The 24313-nt window shown below is 37.7% G+C and overlaps 1 protein-coding gene across 4 annotated transcripts in view; it reads right to left on the reverse strand.

Moving 5' to 3' along the window:
- EPB41L5 (erythrocyte membrane protein band 4.1 like 5) overlaps positions 1 to 24313 on the reverse strand; it is a 143045-nt gene that overhangs the window by 98216 nt on the left and 20516 nt on the right. For all 4 annotated transcript variants that reach the window (XM_089916982.1, XM_022565505.3, XM_022565504.3 and 1 more), the window contains exons 4-9: positions 5839 to 5881; positions 4790 to 4868; positions 3785 to 3829; positions 3570 to 3622; positions 335 to 455; positions 129 to 216 (exon numbers count right to left, since the gene is read on the reverse strand). In XM_089916982.1, coding sequence (XP_089773108.1) covers positions 129 to 216; positions 335 to 455; positions 3570 to 3622; positions 3785 to 3829; positions 4790 to 4868; positions 5839 to 5881 — 429 coding nt within the window. The remainder of the gene's footprint in view (positions 1 to 128; positions 217 to 334; positions 456 to 3569; positions 3623 to 3784; positions 3830 to 4789; positions 4869 to 5838; positions 5882 to 24313) is intronic.

Here is a 24313-nt window from a genome sequence, read left to right on the forward strand (position 1 = left end):
CGCTCATCCAAAGCACCCGGTGTTAGCCCCTGCAAACTCCACACTCCCCCTCACACTGAAAGAATCCATAATCACCTTGAGTCTTGAAGGAATAACGCTTTTAAGAAGTATCACCACACAGTGCTTACCTTGACCACATGCATATCAACCCCATACATTTCTAGCCACTTGGCTTTATTCAGATAATTGGTTTCAGCTTGTGCTGGTGTCTGACCTCTGAAATTTAAAAAACAAAAAATTTTAAGATGATTATGAATATACAATGAATTCTATACCAAGCAGACAAACAGAAGAAAACAAATAGGAAATCACTGTTGCGGTGATGTGACGGTACCTGCATTCCTTCCATTTCTCAAAAACAGCCAGCTCCATCTCTTCCGTCTGAACGGGCACAAACCTGAACTCAGACACAAGTTCAGGACTGTGCTCGGCAAGGTCGTAGTCACCAAGTTCAGCTACAAACAAGTTTCACAGTTATGTTTTGTTAATAAGTTTACTTCCTGCTGAATCCTTCTTCAAGACCCATTTTATTAATAAAAACTGCTAAGAAGATTAGATTCTTTCTTAAACTACAAGGCATTCATAACACCCAGACCACTCCCAAAAATAAATCTAGCTTTGACTTAAGACTTATCTGTCTGTACACACAAATCAAGCACTTGAGGTTGGTAGTGTATTTTCAATTAAATGTCTTTCTCTTAATTTATTCATATGTTATAATGCTTAGCTTTTGAAAACCTCTTTTAGACTTCCATAGAGAAATACCTTTTGATCGTATATTGAATAAACAAAAATATTAGCAATCCTTAAAAAACAATTAGCTGGCATCTGTTAAGAAGCTAATATGCACAGAACATGACATCAAATATCACTGTAAGAAATAATCACCGTCCCTCCTCGAATTTTAAATTATTAATCCCAAAGAAATAACAAAAAAAAGTTACTAAAAAATATCTTATGAAGGCAGCAGGAAAAGAACTGGGCAATGAACAGACATTTATGTGCCCATCTGTGGTTATCTCTGAACTGGGCTTGGGGAAGGAGCGGAAACAATGATTCTAATATTCTATTCTTTAGAAATATTTCCTTTAAAAAATATTTTACTCTAATTAAAATATTTCCATTTTGATAAAAAATTTGGCTGTGGAAAGAAAAAGTACATGAGAACTACTTTGATCATAAAAATGGTAATAACTTGTTGCTTCCTGAGCATCTAATTTACACACTAGACATATTACAGATGTACTGTCATTGAACTTCACAACAACCTTGGAAAATATTCTCACTCCTACTTCACTGCTGAAGAAAATGCTCTTCTGTCTGGATCACAAGTTCTTTAAGAAGCCCCAAACCAAATCTGCTACATAATGTTGTTCAGGATATATACTAAAATGGTAAAGAAAAACTGAACTTGAGAGTGTGAGAAAAGTGATAAAGATTATTCTGATAAAACAGAAAATCATAAATGCGAAGCAAGGAGCTCATTTAATGAAGATGGGAGTAACACTCCAGCTGAATCACTCTTCAGGACCTTAATAGTTAGTAGGACTTGGTAAGCTACTAGACACGGGACAATGAGATGCCTAAGATGTAGTCTGAAGTTTGGAGGAATCACAACAGTAGCAGTGTCGCACCCACTGTGCGGCCACATGGCGTCGGATGAGGATGAGCAGCTCTGCTCCGAAGCCCTGGAGGCTGCCCGTGTCTGTGCCAACGAGGACCAGGTGAAACGCCGGGGCAAAGATGCTGTTCACATTCGCGTGCAGCCCCACCCTTCCCACGTCATCCGCACCAACAGGATGCTGTCCTGTGCTGGAGCTGATGGGCTCCAGACAGGTATGCAAGGGGCCTCTGGAAAGCCCAGGGCACAGTGGCCAGGGTCCACACTGGCCAAGTCACAATGTCACCCGCACCAAGCTGCAGAACAAGTAGCATGTGATCGAGGCCCTCCACAGGGCCAAGTTCAAGTTCCCTGGCCGCCACAGATCCTCCTCATCTCCAAGATGTGGGGACTGATGAAGTTTAACGCGGATGAATTTGAAAGCACGGTGGCAGAGACCCAGCTCACGCCGGATGGCTGTGGGGTCGAGTACACCCCTAACCGTGGCCCCTGGACACGCAGCGGGCCCTGCCCTCGCGACAGCCTTGGCGCCGTCCCTCCTTATGTGTGCCCACCAATACATCCTACTTTCTTGTCAAACAAAAAAAGGTGCCATGGATGCAAGAGAAAAGTAGGAAAGATTTTATTCAGGGAAAAAATATGATAGGTAGGGTTAAGAGATAATATTACACAGCCACATGCATGAATCAGACAATGAGTACTTAGTGAGCATTACTTTGAATGAGTGTTTTGTTAAATAGACAAAAAATGTATAAAAATCATATTTTCAAGAAGTGTATACTTTGGCAGTCACAAAACTTATGAGACACAGAATATAAGAAGCAGTAAGTGGTGGAACACAGATGCTGAAAGTGACAGCTTTTCTGTAGATCTGAGAGTTTCAGAATTAACAACCTCACACAGCAATTAATAAAACAAAAAATGTGCTTTCAAGAAAAGATGCATGCAATTATACAGCGTGATCATTACAGTGCTAGAGGCACAACACTTCCAAACTACTATCTGTTTGACTTTCCAGCAGATGAGAAAACGAGTTTTAGTTTGTAGACAGACTACAATTTACACTAGCGGCAAATTTTTGAAGTACAGAAATTTCCTTCAGTCACCAATCCCTCTATCGACAGAAAAATATGCTTTCTAAAATAGCAGAAGCACAAAATAAGCAAAATAATAGGTTTACCATAAAACATGAAAATTTAGTCTCATTATTATCCACACAATGGAAAATAAATACTGCTGATCTTAGAGAGATTGGGGATAATAAGGAATCACCCCAAAAAAGCATAAAATTATTAATGTCTTAATAATCATTAAATATTGCTTTTATTCTAGTATATACGGATACTCCAGCCAGGATATTTCTTTCCCTTTCGTGAACAAGGACTGAAGATTATTATTTTCCCAAAACATCAATTTTTCAGAAGAGAATACCTAAGTTCAACAAATATTTGATCAGTGTAACAAGGTACAAAAGGGTAAGTTTTTCATTAATCTCACTGACTGGAAAATGCTTTTGAAAAAATTCTTAAAATAACCATCAGGAACTTTTAAATACATGCTAAGTATTTCTTTCATGGATTTATTTTTAAGGATAAGACTAAAGAAAGCAAACCAGGTGGTACAGCAACAATTTGCTCATACATCCCTGCATTCTTTTTGAAGGAAAAAAATTAGCTGAGGATCCAACTAAAACAGATATTGAGTTATCAAGTAGACTGCAATTTCTGTTTGAAAACACTATTAGATGGAAAGGGAGCAAGTAAAGACAAAGGGAAGAAAAAGAAGGCAATATCTAAAAGGGAAAGGCAGAGCTGGGTCCTGATACACGTTTACAGAAACCGTGGTTGTTCTTTTCTCACACATCACTTTGAATTTCTTGAAATTCCTCAAATGCACACAAAGAAGAATTATGCTTCACTCTTAACAGGCAACATAAAAAACTGCTTACCCTGCAAGTTATAAGCTGCCAACTGAACCGCTGTATCAAAAGGACACTCCAATCTGAGAGCAGAACACAAATGTGTTAAACACGCCAATGTCATGACCTTTGTTTTACGATAAATGGAAATAAGACATACTTTGACCGTTTCTTTTTCATAATTAACTAAGAACTTATTTTTCAACTACTCAAGAAAATGTGGTTTACCTTAAACTAATACTCACTTTCCACTGAGAATATCTTGTTTTAATTGAAGAACAAATAAGTACCTAAGAAAAATAAAAGGCACAAATTTAACTAAACAGATCAACCTACCATGAAAAATAATCCTGCTCTTCTAATCTGAGAAGAAACACTCTTAATTACAAAACTTTACCCACAATAAAGTCTGTAAAGGAAAAAAGAATATGGAACAAGGGGCACTCAGTGTCAGGAGGATGGGCCAGAGTACAGGGTAGCCCCTCAAAAGAAAAGGTTTAGCAAATTACTGGGAATGAGCTCTGTGGTCTGCTTCACCTTCACTGTGACGACACAGCCACCTCATACGTAAAACGATACGGCAATGTACGCATGGGTAAGAGCTCTAATCTTGTCCACTAGCAGAGTGTTCAAGAGGAACGCCTTCTAAAGGGACTCAGCAATTCAATTTTTTACTTAATAAAAATAGTATGTGTGCATGGTCATAGATGTGCAATACAGAGTCCATGAATAAATACTGAGGCAAGACAAAATAAAAATAAATGTTTGTAACTTACTTAAAGTTACTGAAAACTATTCAAGCAAAATCAGGATTCAACATTTTTCAATAATCAATGGCATTTCAATAAAGAAAGTCAGGAGCCAACTTGAAACAACTCTCAGTGGCCGAAAATAGATCATTTTGAACATCAATAGACACAATATGATAATGTACTGAAGCACATCAGTCCTATTTAAAATTCATGAGTTGATAACGATACTTAAAAACAGAACTCACTGGTTACGTTTGCTTGATGCTAGAGAACCAACTGTTTGTTTTGAAAACTGGTAAATGAAGGAAAACATTCTACACTTAAAATAATACTGCCCCAAATGAAATTATCTTGTCTGGTATCTTGTTACCAGGGGCAAAGTATCCATTTCACTAGCTGTCTGTACACTGGAAGGAACTGTAAAGGCAACCTCCCGACATCTTTAGCCAGCCTGACCAAAACTTTACGCTTGCACACAGCTCCAGACATTGGGCTTACCGGGTTCGTTCTTCACGAAGATTATTTGGTTCTGAGGAATAAAACTTAACTCGAAGATGCAGACAATAGGGTGAACCAACTGCCATTAAAAGAAAAAAAAGGGAGTGTAACTTTTTCAATATGGTTATTTAAATAAGTAAGAATTTTCAGTCAGTAAATCTGTCAAAAATCTACTGAAGTGGACAGAAGGTAACAGATTATTGTGGCAATAATTCAGGTTCCACTGTGGGCTCAATGAAGCCCAACACAATCAACAGACGTTGCAAGTATACCAACCATCATGTAGCAGTGTCACATCATATCTGTCCTCCCAGGAACAGACAGCTCCAGATTAAGTCTAATAGTTCAGGGCCAAATACGCTGAATGAAAAAGTCTTGACTATGCACTCTGACAGCCCTAAAAACCTGCCGAGCTCTGTTTCTCAAGAGCAAGGAGGGACGCCTGTTATTAACTGTGCGTGGCAAGTCAGCCCACATCCTTTCCAATCCACTTCACCAACCTCTACATTCTCAGAAGTCCCATTACTTTGTAAAAAGAGTTGAGGTGCCCTAAAAATCTGTTACTACAGAAAACATGATGGATTATGGACTGGACACTAGTATTGTCCCCTGACTATCGCTAGGAACAATACTGACATTTTATGTGAATGACTTCTTTTCATTATTCTTAATTAAAAAAAAAAAAGTTACAGCCTTAAATTCTCAAAATATTTTCTAGAGCAGGGCAGACACCAAACAGAAAAATTCCAGTATAAGTAATTACTAAAGAAAAGTTAAGCATCTCATGGGAACTCACATCTCATTTCCAAACTGCAAGCCTTTCTCCTGGAAACAAACTGTAAGGCACTTGAATCTAGATTACCATCAACCCTATATAATTTATGGGGTGGGTCAGTATATTGGATTGAAATTATTTTTAGAAAGTGGAGATGCTAAGAAACTCATTGGAAACATGATTTCTTATGTCCCTACTACGAGAAATCAGTTTCTAATATACAATTATATATAATTCGATTTCCAATTTTTGTCACAATTTTTTCAACACTTACTTTTTACTTGCTTTTTGATGCTTTTTGTACCATCCAACCAATGCTAAAAACAAAAACAAAAAGTTAGCTCTTAAGCAGATGAGAGAACTTAACATTTTAATTACGAAAAGTTAATTTGCATCATGCTTTTGCTGATAACGATACGGAAATATTTCACAAGAGAAAAACAAATGTGAGACTGAAAACTGGAGAGCAGGGGAGTGTTAATCTGGCCAGAATCCACAGCAAGCTTATGACACATATAAACAACAACAAAAAACCCTAAAACCAGATATATGACTTCTTAAACCATTTCCTCTGCTCTCTCAGTAACAAGGATGATATTCTAAATTTTGCCCTCAGTTTTTCTCACTGTTCCCCAAAAGATGACTCTTTCAAAACTGATAAAATTAGAAGTATCCTCATATTCTAGTACTTGGTTCATTCTTGTAATAAAAATGTGAGATTTATGAACAGATCATAACCACAAATTAGGTGAAATAACAATGTCACTTATGTTTTACAAAACAGGTACTACTCAGAGTAGTAGTCTCTGAAAGAGCTTACACAATAAAATTAGATCTCTCTCATAACTAAGGCCCTATCTATTAAATAAGCAGTCTTTGCTCCTTTGCTTTACAAATAAAAAAAGGTAACATTGTGATTAGCAGACTTCTGGTTTCAACAGTAACAGCCTTTTCTGACTTCTGTAACCTCTTCACTCTGAAATGCCCAAAACACAAACAGACCTAAGAACCGATTCCAGAGACTTGCACTGATAAACCACTCCCAGCTCACTTCTCACTATTAATCCCTTTACACCAAGTCCTAACAGGGACAGGACGCCCTCATCGCACTAAGATACACATGACTGTGCTCTCTTCAGCATGCTTACAATTCCAAGCACCCTAAACCAAAGGAGTGCTCTTGTGCTACAGCTCACAGAGCTAAGGAATCCAGTCTCAGAAACCCAGACAGGCAAAGTGTGGGTAAACAAGGCTGCATTGTTAACAGACTTGTAACCATTTGCTTTTCTTGCCAATTATTTGCCTAGCCGCTTCTCTCCATTCTCTGCCAAGATCCAAAAGTGAAATTCACAGAACTACCAGTGTGCCAGCAAAGTACCTCTGCGTGTGGACACAGGATGGTCAGTAAACATTTCCAAAGGCAATTAAATACAGTGCAGTATCTCCTCTGGATTCCAAGTGTGCAGGCTACTTAGTCAGCCATCTCTCATCTTTCAATAAATGCAGTCGGACATCTACTTTTAAGCATATTTTAATCTGGCAACTGTTCAGTTTTACACATCTTTCCATTAACACAATGTTTGGCCAGCCACTAGGCAGAACATAATTCAATCTATCAGCTGGAAAGAGTTCAACTAGGACAGTGAAAAGTTCACCCATCATTGCCAAGCCCAGGAATCTACTATACAAAAACCCCAGACTTAGTTGTGCAAAATACCTACTACAGCCTAATGCCAATCACACACTGGGTATGAGATAAATTTTGCTTATATGCCCTAGATTGTTTTCTCCCCACAACCATGGATCCGGGAGTTGCCCTATCTTCAGGCTTCATCTATTATGCTGCAGTGAATTCGGAAGTGAATGCTGGTCACCCAGGCATCTCATGCAGCCACAGTTAGGGAGACTCTCATTCACCATAATGAACACAAATGAGCACACACCTTCTGAGAGGCAATCTGACTATGCCTTCAAAATAACTATGTGTCTTTGACTCAGCAGTTCTGCATCTAGAAACCATTATGGATGATTTAACCCACAAGGAATTATATCAGAGAAAAGAAAGAAATCTGTATATCCAGCAATAGTGAACTGGTTAAATAAAGTATTTCAACATTATAGAACTGTGCAACAATGAAAAATAATGAAAGTAAAAGTAGTTAAGAATCTGGAAAATTATTTATAGTATACTGTTAAAATTGTTTTTTTGTTTTTTGGGGATTTTCTTTCTTATTTTTTAAATTTTTTGGCTGCATTGGGTCTTCGTTGTTGCACACAGGCTTTCTGTAGTTGTGGCGAGCGGGGGCTACTCTTCATTGCGGTGCGAGGGCTTCTCATTGCAGTGGCTTCTCTTGTTGCGGAGCATGGGCTCTAGGTGCACGGGCTTCAGTAGTTGTGGTGCGCGTGCTCAGTAGTTGTGGCTCGTCAGCTTAGTTGCTCCGTGGCATGTGGGATCTTCCCAGACCAAGCCTCAAAACTGTGTCCCCTTCACGGGCAGGTGGATTCTTAACCACTGCGCCACCAGGGAAGTCCCATTAAAATTGTTAAAGGCAAATTACAACATATTATAAATTGTTTTTTCAAAATGTACAAATTTGTACATTTTGATCCTTGAACAAAGGGGCTGAACTTTGCAGGTCCACTGATACGTGGATTTTTTTCACTAAAACATGCACTACAGCACCACACAATCCTCAGTTGGCTGAATTCACAGATGCAGAACCTCAGATATAGAAGGCCAACTATAGAAGTTATACGCTGATTTTCAACTGCACCCCTAACCCCACACTGGTCATGGGTCCACTGTATATATAAACATGCCTTTTGGGCTTCCCTGGTGGCACAATGGTTAAGAATCCACCTGCCAATGCAGGGGACACGGGTTCAAGCCCTGGTCTGGGAAGATCCCACATGCCACGGAGCAACTAAGCCCATGTGCCACAACTACTGAGCCCACGTGCTACAACTACTGAGCCCAGGCGCCTAGAGCCCGTGCTCCGCAACAAGAGAAGCCATCACAATGAGAAGCCCGCGCACCACACCGAAGAGTAGCCCCCGCTCACAACTAGAGAAAGCCCGCGCACAGCAATGAAGACCCAACACAGCCAAAAATTAATTAATTAATTTTTAAAAATGCCTTTTCTTTTGGACTGAGGCAATCTATTACAAAGCAGTAAGAGATAGTACAGCTAGGTGGCTGAGACTGCTGGTGATCATTTTTCTTTGTGTTTTCCTGTATTTTCAACTTAGTCTACAACAAGCACACTCTTACTTAAAATAATAATCATGGACCCCCTTACTTTAATATTTCGTATGAGTAATATATTCATGTGGCTTAATTTTTTGGTAATATTAAAAGGTATATGGTCAACAGTCCCTCCAACCCCTGCAATACCAACTTCTATCATCATATGCACCACTCCCCACCCACCAAGATATTTTACTGGTTTCTGATTCCTTCCAGAGTTTCTTCAAACAAAGAAAAGAAAAAAATTGTGTGTGTTGGTAAAGAGTAAAGAAATTAATAATGGGCTGAAAATCAACAGGCTAAATATAAATTTTGACAGAATAAATTTAAGGGATATTGAGAAGGAAACATTAATATAAGACAGACCAATGCTACTTCAATAACAACTTAGTCTTTCTTAGACAGTTGTAACAAATTTCTTCCAGTTTAAGAACATTTAAGGCCAGTCTCATAAATGGACCTTTAATCTCTAATTTGTGCCCTAATACTCTAAGAAGCACATTAAACATACAATCATCCTGGTGAGACAAAGGATCAGAGTTTTCTTCCAAGCAGGCATTTTAGTCTCTTTGCTACCTGCATGTAATAGCTTCTACACTCCGCACTCCCTTAAGACAACCCAAAACTCAGATAAAGCATCAAGCACATTTTAAAGTAAAATTTAGGAGCTGGGGGAATTCCTGGTGACGTTCTGGGAAAGGTCTGAGTTCATGTTTGCATATCCTCTAGTCTGTTTTCTTTCATCTCCTCCACATTCCAAGCCCAGGGACTGGAAAATTCAGAGCTCAGAGACAGGCACTGATAGTATTTTCCTTGAATCTTTAGGAGTTGAGTTTAAATTACAGCAGAAGATAAAAGTGAGAGCATGCAGACATAGGCTCCTGGATGCACAGTGTGGAACTAATATGGCTCTCTTTCCTCATGGACATTAAAAAGGAAACAAACTCCCTTCTAATTTCCTAAAGTTTGGTTGATAAAATTAGAATTCAAAGGATATGGGAAGCTACATTTCTTTCCATCCTATTGAGCTAGGCATGAAAGAACAATTACTTACTTGTGTGTCTTAAAATATACATAATAATCACAAACATAACAACAGGTATTACTAAACTAAACAAAGAATCACCTAGGGAGCTTCCAAAACACGAATAAACACACACCCTTATCCAGGCCCTATAGCCAGTCTGTAAACAGCTCTTCAAATGAATGATTTCTGACTTCTAATGCCCACATGACTCCACTGCTTCTGCTCAAAGACCAAAGAGCTTATGGCAGACAAATGTTAACCATCTTTCCAAACAACTGCCTCTGCAAAAAATATTTCTCCTGTGAGGAGTAGAGGCTCATGCTCTGCATTAAAGGATTATTTTAAAGCAAATTTTAACACTTTAAACAATTAACAAATGTCAAAAATCAATGAATGCCATGAAAACAGAAGATCAATCTAACAGAAAACACTTCAATTTACTCTAGATTCCATTATAAATTCTACCTGGCTGATTACTTTTTTGGCGTTAAAAGTCTGTGTTATAAGACATTCCAAATGAAGCCTTAGATGAGCCATTAAAATATATTTTCCACTGTATCTTTCTGTGTATTATTAGTATGCCTTCTTAGGACTCTTAAAGTCAAATTTAAAATGGAAATGTAGATGAGTTAGGTAGCTTATACATTCACTCTCTGGAAATACAGCACATAATCTATTTTGGAAATACACTTTTTTGAAAAAAAATACATGTGCAAATATATGTGCCTGTGTGCGTGTCACAATATAGAATACATACATATGTATATTTAACATATAGGTTATTTCTATATATTTTTCACTCCCCACTACTTTATCGACCCTATTGTTTGTGTTAAGTTCTCAGTAACAATCCAAAAATCCAAATCAGCTGCCAACAGTGATCATTTCACCTCCTTCTTTCCAACGTTTATAACTCCTATAACTGCATTTGCTGTTACTTCTGTTATGAAATTTAATAGCAGTGGTAATAAGGGGCATCTCTGTCTCCTGCCTGTCTGTAGTAGGAATGCTTCTGTTGTTTGTTTCTCTATTAATGTAAAGTTGTTTGTCTGTTGTACTTTAATCACCAAAAATCCGTACAGAAGTTGAGCAAAGCCCTTGAGCAACTACCAGGTCTGTTCTCACAGGTGCCGCCTGCTGGGCCACCTGTCTGCCGAACACCTACCATCACCCTGGAGACGGCGCAGCTTCCAAAACTAGGCTAGATCTACGCAGGGAGAAGGGAGGTCAATTCTGTACAGGCCAAAGTCCATGAGGTTTATTCAAGGGGTTCTGGGGCCAGGAAGAAGGGGCTCCAAAGGTCACCGAACCCACACGAAAGGAAGTCAAGAGTGGAGTATTATCTGCCCGACCTCAGATGAGGCACACACAGCTCACCACATCACGCCCGCAGTGCCAGGAACAAGGCCTGCCCCTTCCCCTGGCTCAGGGATCTAGGACCCGCCACGGAGGGTCCACTGTTGCTGTCTCCAGCTGTGCACTTGCACAGTATTTCCCCAGTGTTCCACCAGACGACTAAAATGTCTGCCTCTCAGCTTTGGATTCAACATCTCCATTTCCATCTGCACTCAGTGTTGTCTAAACTAAATGCCATAAACTTCAAGTAATCAAGTTACTTCTCTTACTTTCTTCTGTGGTAGAGATTTGAGTGTCAATCTTTTCTGAATGTAGTTTCACTTAAGTGTATGATGAAGCAGTTAACAGCATAAATGAAGGGTTAGGTAGCCTGCTCAGAAGTGGCACACATCACAGACTTATATTCTACTGCCAAGAGCAAGTCACGTGGTCAAAACCTAGCACCAACTAAGCAAGAAAGTATCATCCTCTTACAGCAAAGGCAGGAGACAATCCCATGATATACAATACAACATCTGATGAATTATAATGACTGATATTGAATCATCCATGCATTTCTGAGAATAAACTCCACCTGATCATAATGTATTATTTATACTTTTAATAGGCTGCTGAACATAGTGTGCTGGTATTTTATTTAGGATTTTTTACATAAAGAACAAGGGAAGTTTAATATATCAATATATATACATATATATGCATATATATAACGAACCAAGCTATCAAATTGATTTAAGGAAAAGGCAAAAAATAATTACTATTGTGTTTTTTCCTTCTTTTCCGAGTATTATGAGAAATGCTACCTATGTTTCCCTTTACTGAACATAAGTGTCTACAATCTAGGTGACTCATTCTTTTTTAAAAACTTGATTGGGCCAGTTAAAATTCTAAGCTCTAAATATGAAGTTTGAGAAACTTCATTAACCAGAGGTCACAAACGTATAGATAGATCAGAGGATTAAATCTTGGCCAAAACATGTTTTGTTTGGTCCATACTATATTTTTCAAATTCTTTAAAAAATTTTTTATTATGAAATGTTCACAGGAAGCTGCAAGAGGTCCTATCTTCCCCATCGTCCCCCAGTGCTTACATCTTACATAATTATAGTACAATATTAAAATCAGGAGACTCACATTGGTACAATGTGCATACACAGTTCTATGTCACTTTATCACACAGCTAGAGTCCTGAACTGATGCCACAACCAAGATAAAGAAACATTCCACTAGCACCAAGAGCTCTCAGGTAATACTCCTCTATAGACACACCTCTCCCACCTTCAACATCCCTAAACCTCAGCAACCGTTCATTTGATCTCTCTCTCTCTAATTTTGTTGAGAGTGTTACATAAATGGAAGTATACAGCATATGACCTTTTGAGATTGGCTGTTTTTATTCAACATAATGCCCTTGAAACCCATCCAAGTTGTGTGTGTCAATAGATTTTTGTTTTCTATTGCTGAGTAGTATTCCAAGGTATGAATGTGTCACAGTTGGTTTAATCATTAACCTACTGTAGGACACTGGTTTTTTTCAATTTTGCTATTACTAATAAAGTCGCGAACAATCATGCACAGGTTTTTGTGAAGACATAAGTCTTCATTTCTCTAGGATAAATGACCATATATACAATTGCTGAGTCACATGCAAATGTAAGTTTGGCTTTTTTAAGAAGCTGCCAGACTATTTTCCATGGCAGCTGAACCGTTCTGACGCTCCCCAAAGCAGTGTATGAGAGATCCAGTTGCCCCGCATCCTCCCCAGCATTTGGAGTTGTCACAATGTTTTATTTCAGCTGTTCTCACAGGTGTACAGTGATGACAGCTCACCAAGGTCTTATTTTGCATTTCCCTGATGTCTAGGGAAACACTGTTTTCTAAATGTTGAGTTTAGGAGTTCTTTATATACACTAGATATGAGTTCTTTGTCAGATATGTGGTTTGCGAATATTTTCTCCCCATCTATAGCTTGGCTTTTCATCCTTTTAAGAGGGCCTTTCCCAGAGCAAAACGTTGTAATTTTTATAAAATTCATCTTATTGGTTTTTAAAAAATGGATCATGTTTTTGGTGTCACATCTCATAAATCTTCTCCAATCCTAGGTCTCAAAGATTTTCTGCTATGTATTTCTAAGTTTATAGCTTTACATCTTATGTTTGCATACACCATCTATTTTTGAGTTAATTTTTGTATAGGTATGAGGTTTAGGCCAGGGTTCATTTTTTCACCTGATATCCAGTTGATCCAGCACCATTATTAACACTATTCTTCTTTCACTGAACTTCTCTGGAATCTTTGTCAAAAATCAGCTGGCCACAGCCATGCACAGCTTCTTCTGAGCTCCCCATTTTGTGCCACTGATCTGCATGTCTGAGGTTCTGCCAACGCCATGCGGTCCTGTTTACGGCAGTTGTAACTCTTCAAGTTGAGCAGAGCAAGTACTCTCACTATTTTTCTTTTTCGAAATGGTTTTTTAGCTATTCTAGAGCCTCTGCCTTTCCATATAAGTTTTAAAATAATTTTGTCTATATCTACAAAGGATTTTCTGGAATTCTGATACAAACTGTATTAAACTTGTATATTAATTAGGGAAAAACAGATTACTTTGCTGAGTCTTCTAATCCATGCACACAGCATGTCTCTCAATTTATTTAGCTCTCTTTTGATTTCTTCCATCAGCCACTCTATTTTTTAAAATTTAACCACTGTTTTTAAAAAATGAAAGATTTATTCTAAAGATCTGGATTTCCAGCTTCTCTTGAAATACCTGAAGATCCAGCAATGCTATCTGGCAACAAATGGCTAGAGCTAGGTGGTACCTGCCCCTCTGCCTCCTTTTTGCAGGCAAAAGTGATATGCTCCCTACTTCACCACAATTCCTCTACCAATCAATGTGTCAGCTACAATTTATCACGGTGCTGTCTTTTTCTGTCTCTGTATCTATCAAAAATGAGAAAAGAAGCCATACCAAGCATGTAGTATGATTCAAAAAAAGAGAAAAACCATACTTCTTCTTGGAAATAAATAACACTCCCACGTCTTTAATATGCATGCCATCTCGCTTCCCTTTTGTTCTCCTGATTCCTGTAGCTTTTTGATTTTAAGACTGAATATTATTCCCTCAAAATAAATCATACAAGGCTTCCCTGGTGGCGCAGTGGTTGAGAGTCCACCTGCCGATGCAGGGGACACGGGTTCGTGCCCCGTTCCGGGAGGATCCCGCATGCTGCAGAGCGGCTGGGCTTGTGGGCCGTGGCCGCTGGGCCTGCGCGTCCGGAGCCTGTGCTCCGCAGCGGGAGAGGCCGCAGCGGGAGAGGCCACAGCAGGGAGAGGCCCGCATACCGCAAAAAAAAACAAAAACAAAATAAATCATACATGTTCTCTAGCAAATCGTTATAGTTAATTCCAATTAACAATTCTGCAAATTCTTATTGTACTAACCTAAAACCACACAGTATCAAAAGAAGAATTCCTTCCTGCCTGGCTTAAGATATATTACTTCCATGCTGGAAAGTTCTACTGTACAAGAAAATTACCCCAAATCATCCTTTTTTAAAAAACCATTGATGTATACAGTTCTGCTGCCATAAGGCAACTCTTTACACATCCTGTTATTTTTATGACAGAGAGTTTCCCAAAATCCTTCATCAAGAAGGAAGGATTCATTAAATTACCATGAAGTTTTTTGCAGAGTCATACAATGAGATTTAATAACAAGGTTTCACCAACAGTATAAAAGATAATAAATTTTCAAAAACATTATTATCATAAAGACTTGAAGAAAAAGCATGCAAATGAATACCATCATCTGTTTTTCCTTAAGCCACAGGTTGTTTATTTGCTAAAACAGAGTTATTACTAAATAAGAGTCCATAGGTGAGCTTCTGGAATACCTGAATTACCTATACATGTGCACAGAATGTTATATGTACGTGCCTTTTTCTAGGGAAAGCATCCATAGATTTTGTCATCATAACTCAAGGTTTAAGATCATCACTGGACTATATAAAATGATACTAAATTAAGTTTAGATTTGAAAATAGAAACGAGGCAGTATTGTGCAGTCAACTAAAAACAAGGGTAACCATATATCCTAGTATGCCAGAATAATCCTGGTTTAGGCCTACTATCCCAACCTCTCCATCCAGTAAGTCCACCTCTGGCACTCTACAGCAGCCTGGTTTAAAAAGTGAAGAAACAAACAGAAAATTTGAATATAACTGTAACAAGTAAAGAGATTGAGTCACTAATCAAAAAACTTCCCAGAAAAGCCCAGGCCCCAGATGGCTTCACTGGTGAATTCTACCAAGTGTTGAAATAAGAATGAACACCAATCCTTCGTGAGAGCTTCCAAAAAATAGACGAGAGAAGACTTTCCAATTCATTCTGAATGAAACCAGACAAAGATATCGCAAGGGGGAAAAAACAAAAAAAACTATAGACCAATATTCCTTACGAATATGGACTTCAAAACCCTCAACAAAATCAAATCAAGCAACATATATAAAGGATTATATGCCATGACCAAGTGAAATTTATCCCAGAAATGCAAGAAAGGTTCAACACACCAACAAAAATGTCAATGTAATACATCATATTAATAGAATACAGAAAATATACCATATGATCTCAACAGATGCAGAAAAAGCATTTAACAAAACCCAACACCCTTTCTCGATAAAAACGTACAAATAGGAATAGAAGAGACCTTCTTCAAAGTGATAAAGGGCACCTATAAAACTCCCACAGGTAACATCATACTTGATTGGTGAAAGACTTAACGCTTTTCCCCTAAGATCAAGAATAAGACAAGAATGTCCACCTTTACCACTTCTATTCAACATTTTGGTAAAGGTTCTAGACAGGGCACTTAGGCAAGAAAAAGAGATAAAAGAAAAAGAAATAAAAGGCATTCAGATTCAAAAGGAAGAAGTAAAACTATCTCTTTTTGCCGATGACATGATCTTATACATAAAACACATAAAAACTAATACATAAGTTCAGCAAGGTTGCAAGATACAAGATACATATGTGAAAATGAATTCTATATACTAGAATCCAAACAAAATACAAAAATGATATCAAGAAAATCACATTTTACAATAGCATCAAAGGAATAAAATGCTAAGAGTAAGTTTAACCAAGAAGGTGAAAGACATGTAAACTGAAACTTTAAAACACTGTTTTAAGAAATATAAAGATCTAATACACGGAAAGACATTCCGTGGTCATGTATAATACTTAACATTGTTAAGACGATGATACTTCCCAAATGGATATACAGATTCAATGCAACTCTGGTCAAAACTCCAATTGCCTGATTCACAGAAAGATAGACAAGATGAAAAGGCGGAGGGCTATGTACCAGATGAAGGAACAAGATAAAACCCCAGAAAAACAACTAACTGAACTGGAGATAGGCAACCTTCCAGAAAAAGAATAAAGAATAATGATAGCGAAGAGGATCCAGGACCTCGGAAAAAGAATGGAGGCCAAGATTGAGAAGATGCAAGAAATATTTAACAATGACCTAGAAGAATTAAGGAACAAACAAACAGAGATGAACAATACAATAACTGAAATGAAAACTACATTAGAAGAAATCAATAGCAGAATAACCGAGGCAAAAGAACAGATAAGTGACCTGGAAGACAGAATGGTGGAACTCACTGCTGCAGAACAGAATAAAGAAAAAAGAATGAAAAGAAATGAAGACAGCCTAAGAGACCTCTGGGACAACATTAAACGCAACAACATTCGCATTATAGGGGTCCCAGAAGAGGAAGAGAGAGAGAAAGGACCCCAGAAAATATGTGAAGAGATTTTAGTCGAAAACTTCCCTAACATGGGAAAGGAAACAGCCACCCAAGTCCAGGAAGCGCAGAGAGTCCCATACGGGATAAACCCAAGGAGAAACACGCCAAGACACACAGTAATCAAACTGGCAAAAATTAAAGATGAAGAAAAATTACTGAAAGCAGCAAGGGAAAAACCACAAGTAATATACAAGGGAACTCCCATAAGATTAACAGCTGATTTCGCAGCAGAAACTCTACAAGCCAGAAGGAAGTGGCATGATATACTTAAAGTGATGAAGGAGAAGCACCTACAACCAAGATTACTCTACCCAGCAAGGATCTCATTCAGATTCCATGGAGAAATCTAAAGCTTTACAGAAAAGCAAAAGCTAAGAGAATTCAGCACCACCAAACCAGCTGTACAACAAATGCTAAAGGAACTTCTCTAAGTGGGAAACACAAGAGACGAAAAGGACCTATAAAAACAAACCCAAAACAATTAAGAAAATGGTAATAGGAACATACATACTGATAATTACCTTAAACGTGAATTGATTAAATGCTCCAACAAAAAGACACTGGCTTGCTGACTGGATACAAAAACAAGAGCCACATAAATGCTGCTTACAAGAGACCCACTTCAGACCTAGGGACACATAAAGACTGAAAGTGAGGGGATGGAAAAAGACATTCCATGCAAATGGAAATCAAAAGAAAGCTGGAGTAGCAATACTCATATCAGATAATATAGACTTTAAAATAAAGAATGTTACAAAACACAAGGAGGACACTACATAATGATCAAGGGATCAATCCAAGAAAAAGATATAACAATTATAAATATATATGCACCCAACATAGGAGCACCTCAATACATAAGGCAACTGCTAACAGCTATAAAAAAGGAAATCGACAGTAACACAATAATAGTGGAGGACTTTAATACCTCACTTACACCAATAAACAGATCATCCAAACAGAAAATTAATAAGGAAACACAAGCTATAAATGACACAACAGACCAGATAGATTTAATTGATATTTATAGGACATTCCATCCAAAAATGGCAGATTACACTTTCTTCCCAAGTGCACATGGAACATTCTCCAGGATAGATCACATCTTGGGTCACAAATCAAGCCTCAGTAAATTTAAGAAAATTGAAATCATATCAAGCATCTTTTCTGACCACAATGCTATGAGATTAAAAATGAATTACAGGAAAAAAAAAGTAAAAGCCACACACACATGGAGGCTAAACAATACGTTACTAAAAAACCAAGAGATCACTGAAGAAATCAAAGAGGAAATCAAAAAATACCTAGAGACAAATGACAATGAAAACACGACGACCAAAACCTATGAGATGCAGCAAAAGCAGTTCTAAGAGGGAAGTTTATAGCAATATTATCCTACCTCAAGAAATGAGAAAAATCTCAAATAAACAATCTAACTTTACACCTAAAGGAACTAGAGAAAGAACAAACAAAACCCAAGGTGCACAGAATGAAAGAAATCATAAAGATCAGATCAGAAATAAATGAAATAGAAACAAAGAAAACAATAGCAAAGATCAATAAAACTAAAAGCTGGTTCTTGGAGAAGATAAACAAAATTGATAAACCATTAGCCAAACTCATCAAGAAAAAGAGGGAGAGGACTCAAATCAATAAAATTAGAAATGAAAAAGGAGAAGTTAAAACAGACACCTCAGAAATACAAAGCATCCTAAGAGACTACTACAATCAACTCTATGCCAAAAAAATGGACAACCTGGAAGAAATGGACAAATTCTTAGAAAGGTATAACTTTCCGAGACTGAACCAGGAAGAAACAGAAAATATAAACAGACCAATCACAAGTAATGAAATTGAAACTGTGATTAAAAATCTTCCAAGAAACCAAAGTCCAGGACCAGATGGCTTCTTCACAGGCGAATTCTATCGAACATTTAGAGAAGAGCTAACACCCATCCTTCTCAAACTCTTCCAAAAAACTGCAGAGGAACGAACACTCCCAAACTCATTCTATGAGGCCACCATCACCCTGATACCAAAACCAAACAAAGATACTACAAAAAAAGAAAATTAGAGACTAATATCACTGATGAATATAGATGCAAAAATCCTCAACAAAGTATTAGCAAACAGAATCCAACAACACATTAAAAAGATCATACACCATGATCAGGTGGGGTTTATCCCAGGGATGCAAGGATTCTTCAGTATATGCAAATCAATCAATGTAATACACCATATTAACAAACTGAAGAAGAAAAACCATATGATCATCTCAATAGATGCAGAAAAAGCTTTTGACAACATTCAACACCCACTTATGATAAAAACTCTCCAGAATGTGGGCACAGAGGGTAACTACCTCAACATAATAAAGGCCATATACGACAAACCCACAGCAAACATCACTCTCAATGGTGAAAAACTGAAAGCATTTTCTCTAAGATCAGGAATAAGACAAGGATGTCCACTCTCGCCACTTGTACTCAACATAGTTTTGGAAGTCCTAGCCATGGCAATCAGAGAAGAAAAAGAAATAAAAGGAATACAAATTAGAAAAGAAGAAGTAAAACTGTCACTGTCTGCAGATGACATGATACTATACATAGAGAAACCTAAAGATGCTACCAGAAAACTACGAGGGCTAATCAATGAATTTGGTAAAGTTGCAGGATACAAAATTAATGCACAGAAATCTCTTGCATTCCTATACACTGATGATGAAAAAATCTGAAAGAGAAATTAAGGAAACACTCCCATTTACCATCGCAACAAAAAGAATAAAATACCTAGGAATAAACCTGCCGAGGGAGACAAGAGACCTGTATGCAGAATACTATAAGACAATGATGAAAGAAATTAAAGATGATACCAACAGATGGAGAGATATACCATGTTCTTGGATTGGAAGAATCAATATTGTGAAAAAGACTATACTACCCAAAGCAATCTACAGATTCAATGCAATCCCTACCAATGGCATTTCCTACAGAACTAGAACAAAAAAATCTTAAAATTCGTGTGGAGACACAAAAGACCCCGAATAGCCAAAGCAGTCTTCAGGGAAAAAAGCAGAGCTGGAGGAATCAGACTCCCTGACTTCAGACTACAGTACAAAGCTACAGTAATGAAGACAGTATGGCACTGGCACAAAAACAGAAATATAGATCAATGGAACAAGATAGAAAGCCCAGAGATAAACCCACGCACTTATGGTCAACTAATCTATGACAAAGGAGGCAAGGATATAAAATGGAGAAAAGACAGTCTCTTCAATAAGTGGTGCTGGGAAAACTGGACAGATACATGCAAAAGAATGAAATTAGAACACTCCCTAACACCATACAGAAAAATAAACTCAAAATGGATTAGAGCCCTAAATGTACGACCGGACACTATAAAATTCTTAGAGGAAAACATAGGAAGAACACTCTTTGACATAAATCACAGCAAGATCTTTTTTGATCCCTGTCCTAGAGTTATGGAAATAAAAACAAAAATAAACAAATGGGACCTAAAGAAACTTCGAAGCTTTTGCACAGCAAAGGAAACCATAAACAAGACGAAAAGACAACCCTCAGAATGGGAGAAAATATTTGCAAACGAATCAACAAAGGATTTATCTCCAAAATACATAAACAGCTCATGCAGCTCAATATTAAAAAAGCAAATAACCCAATCCAAAAATGGGCAGAAGACCTAGATAGATATTTCTCCAAAGAAGATATACAGATGGCCAAGAAGCACATGAAAAGCTGCTCAACATCACTAATTATTAGAGAAATGCAAATCAAAACTACAATGAGGTATCACCTCACACCAGCTAGAATGGGCATCATCAGAAAATCTACAAAGAAGAAATGCTGGAGAGGGTGTGGAGAAAAGGGAACCCTCTTGCACTGCTGGTGGGAATGTAAAGTGATACAGCCACTATGGAGAACAGTACGGAGGGTCCTTAAAAAACTAAAAATAGAACTACCATATGATCCAGCAATCCCACTACTGGGCATATACCCAGAGAAAACTGTAATTCAAAAAGACACATGAACCCCAATGTTCACTGCAGCACTATTTCCAATAGCCAGGTCATGGAAGCAACCTAAATGCCTATCGACAGATGAATGGATAAAGAAGATGTGGTACATATATATGATGGAATATTACTCAGCCATAAAAAGGAATGAAACTGGGTCATTTGTTGAGACACGGATGGATCTAGAGACTGTCATACAGAGTGAAGCATTTTCTCTTCTCAGAAAGAGAAAAACAAACATCATATATTAATGCATGTATGTGGAACCTAGAAAAATGGCACAGATGAACAGGTTTGCAGGGCAGAAATTGAGACACAGATGTAGAGAACAAACGTATGGACACCAAGGAGGGAAAGCAGCAGGGGGTGGGGGTGTGGGTGTGATGAACTGGGCGATTGGGATTGAGATGTATATGCTGACCTGTATAAAATTGATGACTAATAAGAACCTGCTGTATAAACAAACAAGCAAACAAAGAACTCCAATTGTCTTTTTTGCAGAAACAGGCAAGCTGATCCTGAAATGTATATGGAAATATGAGTGACTCAGAACAGCCAAAACAATCTTAAATTAAAACAGAAGAATGAAATTGAAGGACTCACACTTTCCAATTTCAAACTTACAACAAAGTTAAAATAATCAAGACAATGTGGTGCTGGCATAAGGATCGACATATAGATGAATGGAACAGAACAAAGAACCCAGAAATAAACCTGTGTATCTACGCTCAACTGACTTTCAGTAAGTGTGCCAAGACCATTCAATGGGGAAAGAATAATCTTTACAACAAGTGGTGGTGCTAGGACCACTGGATATCTGCATGTAAAAGAACGAAGTTTGACCCCTACCTTACAGCATATACCAAAATTAACTCCAAATGGATAAAGAAGAAAACATGCCTAAATCTTTGTGACTATTGAATAGGCAATAGTTAACTCTTACAACTCAACAATAAAAAGGAAATAACCCAATTTTAAAGTGGGTAAAGAATCTGAATAGACATTTCTCCAAAGAAGATATACAAATGGTCAATACACACATGAAAAGATGCTCACATCTTTTCCATTAGGGAAGTGCAAATCAATACCACAATGAGACCACTTCACACCAACTAGTTAGAATCAAAAAGAAGGGGAAATGTTGTGTTAGTGAGGATATGCAGAAATTGAAACCCTTATACACTGCAGATAGGAATGTGGAATGGTGCAGTCACTATGGAAAACAGTTTGGCAGTTCCTCAAAAAGTTATACAAGAAAGTTACCTTATGACCCAGTAATTCTACTCCTGGATACAGATCCGGAAGAACTGAGAATTATGTTCAACGCAAAAACTTGTACACAAATGTTCACAGCAGCATTATTCACAATAGCCAAAAATGAATAAACTTAAATGTCTATCAGTGAATGAATAAAAATGTGGTATATCCCTACCGTGAAATATTACTCACCTATAAGGATCAAGCACTGACACGTACTACAACATGGAAGAACCTTAAAAACATTATGCCAAGTGCATTTCCAGACTCAAAGGCCACATATTACATAACTCCATTTGTATGAAATTCTCAAAACAGGCAAATCCATACAAACAAAAGATTAGCCTTTGCCAGGGGCTGTGGGGAGTAGGAATGGGGAGTGACTGGTAAATAGTGAGCCTCTGGCTATAAATGACACTCTAGGGACAAGTGGCACAACTTGAATGGGGTCTGAGGATTAGATGGTGGTAATGTCACAATGATAACTTCCTGGTTTTGATGACTGTATTGAGTTATGCAGGAGAACATGCTTGTTTGTAGGAAATTCAGGGGTAATGGGACATCCTATCTGCAACTGTCTCTCAAATGGTTCCAGAAAAAGAGCTATGGAAACCACTTAGTTTACATAGATGATCTTGGCCAAAAATCCACATGATCTATCGCGTTCATTATCTTCACCAACAAACTGAACTGTCGTAAAGCATCAATTTTGTTTAATTCTGGGGTTAAATCTGGCCACACTCTGAATAACTGACACTCATCTCTATGTTCACTTATGTCACAAGACTGTTATGGAAGCAAGTGAGTCAGCACTTTAAGAATACCTAAAGTGCTATCTAGAGTTCATCTTCCATAGCTTTCATCCACCAATTATTGTTCTTCTAGCTCAATTCACAAAGAGTATTTTAGTGACGGCACAAGTAGAAACTGAAAAAAACGTAAGACTATGTAAATTTAATCTTAAATGCCTAGATTTCTGAGCATTGGGAGGGAGAAACTAAAACTAAAAAAAGTAGGGATTACAAATTCTAATGCTGGCTTTACCAGACACTTGTTATGACCAGAAGAAGAGCACTATATGTGTATCGAATGAGAGAAAAAATATGGGATCTAGTAATTCAGTAATTGCTGATTATTAGCAAAGAATAAGTATTGCAACTTAGGAATGGCTGCATGTCTGTTTCTTTCCACAATTACTTAAATACTTTAAGAAATGGAAAGAAAGTACCTGAAACGTAACATTGGCACACTTCTACCTCTTTTCCCACACAACCCCTCAAAAAACAGGAGGCTGTGTGATTTCCCCCAAAATGATTTATTCTTTTCAGCTGGTTGTAAGACTTTAACTCCATTATTCTAGAGATGAGAGCTTAATGATATTCAACTCACCAGTTAACCAAGCCTTTATCAAACTAAGTAGCAGAGGAGAATTCAACTCAGTAAATGGTCTTGTGGGCTGTTACCACATGCTGGGTAACAGAGGTTAACTAAGATTCATTCCCTGCCCTTAGGGGGTTTCCTCTAATAGACAAGAAATAAGGCTCAAAAGAAGAATGAAAGACATGCCTCCTATACTAAATCTATTAAGCGATCAGAACTCTGAAACTATGGAAAACAGCTTTTCAAAGTTTTTCAGGTTTATGGGTGCACACATATCCAGATTTTTTAAAAACAGAAAAATTCAATCACCCTGTTTTGTAACCCTTTTTATTTTTTCATCATTCATGTCAATTAGTATACTTAAAAATAACTGTTTTTAATGAGTTGCAGGTATTCCACTGTAAGGATGTATCAAAATTTACCTAACCAATACCCTGTAGCTAAATGCTCATGCTTATTTTTTTTTTTTAATTGGGGATCAGGGGCAATCAAGAAAACAGCTGCAACTAACATTATTAACAGCTGTACACTTAGCTAAGATGCTCTATAAAACCATCCTAGGAGTTCATCTCCAAGACATGTGGGTTTATAAAGTATCTTACAGAGGTATTCCAGTTAATTTATCAATCATAC

The sequence above is a fragment of the Delphinapterus leucas genome, chromosome 8 (genome assembly GCF_059928025.1).
Source record: "Delphinapterus leucas isolate spDelLeu-1000000601 "Yukka" chromosome 8, BTC_Dleu_Yukka2, whole genome shotgun sequence".
Lineage (NCBI taxonomy): Eukaryota > Metazoa > Chordata > Mammalia > Artiodactyla > Monodontidae > Delphinapterus > Delphinapterus leucas.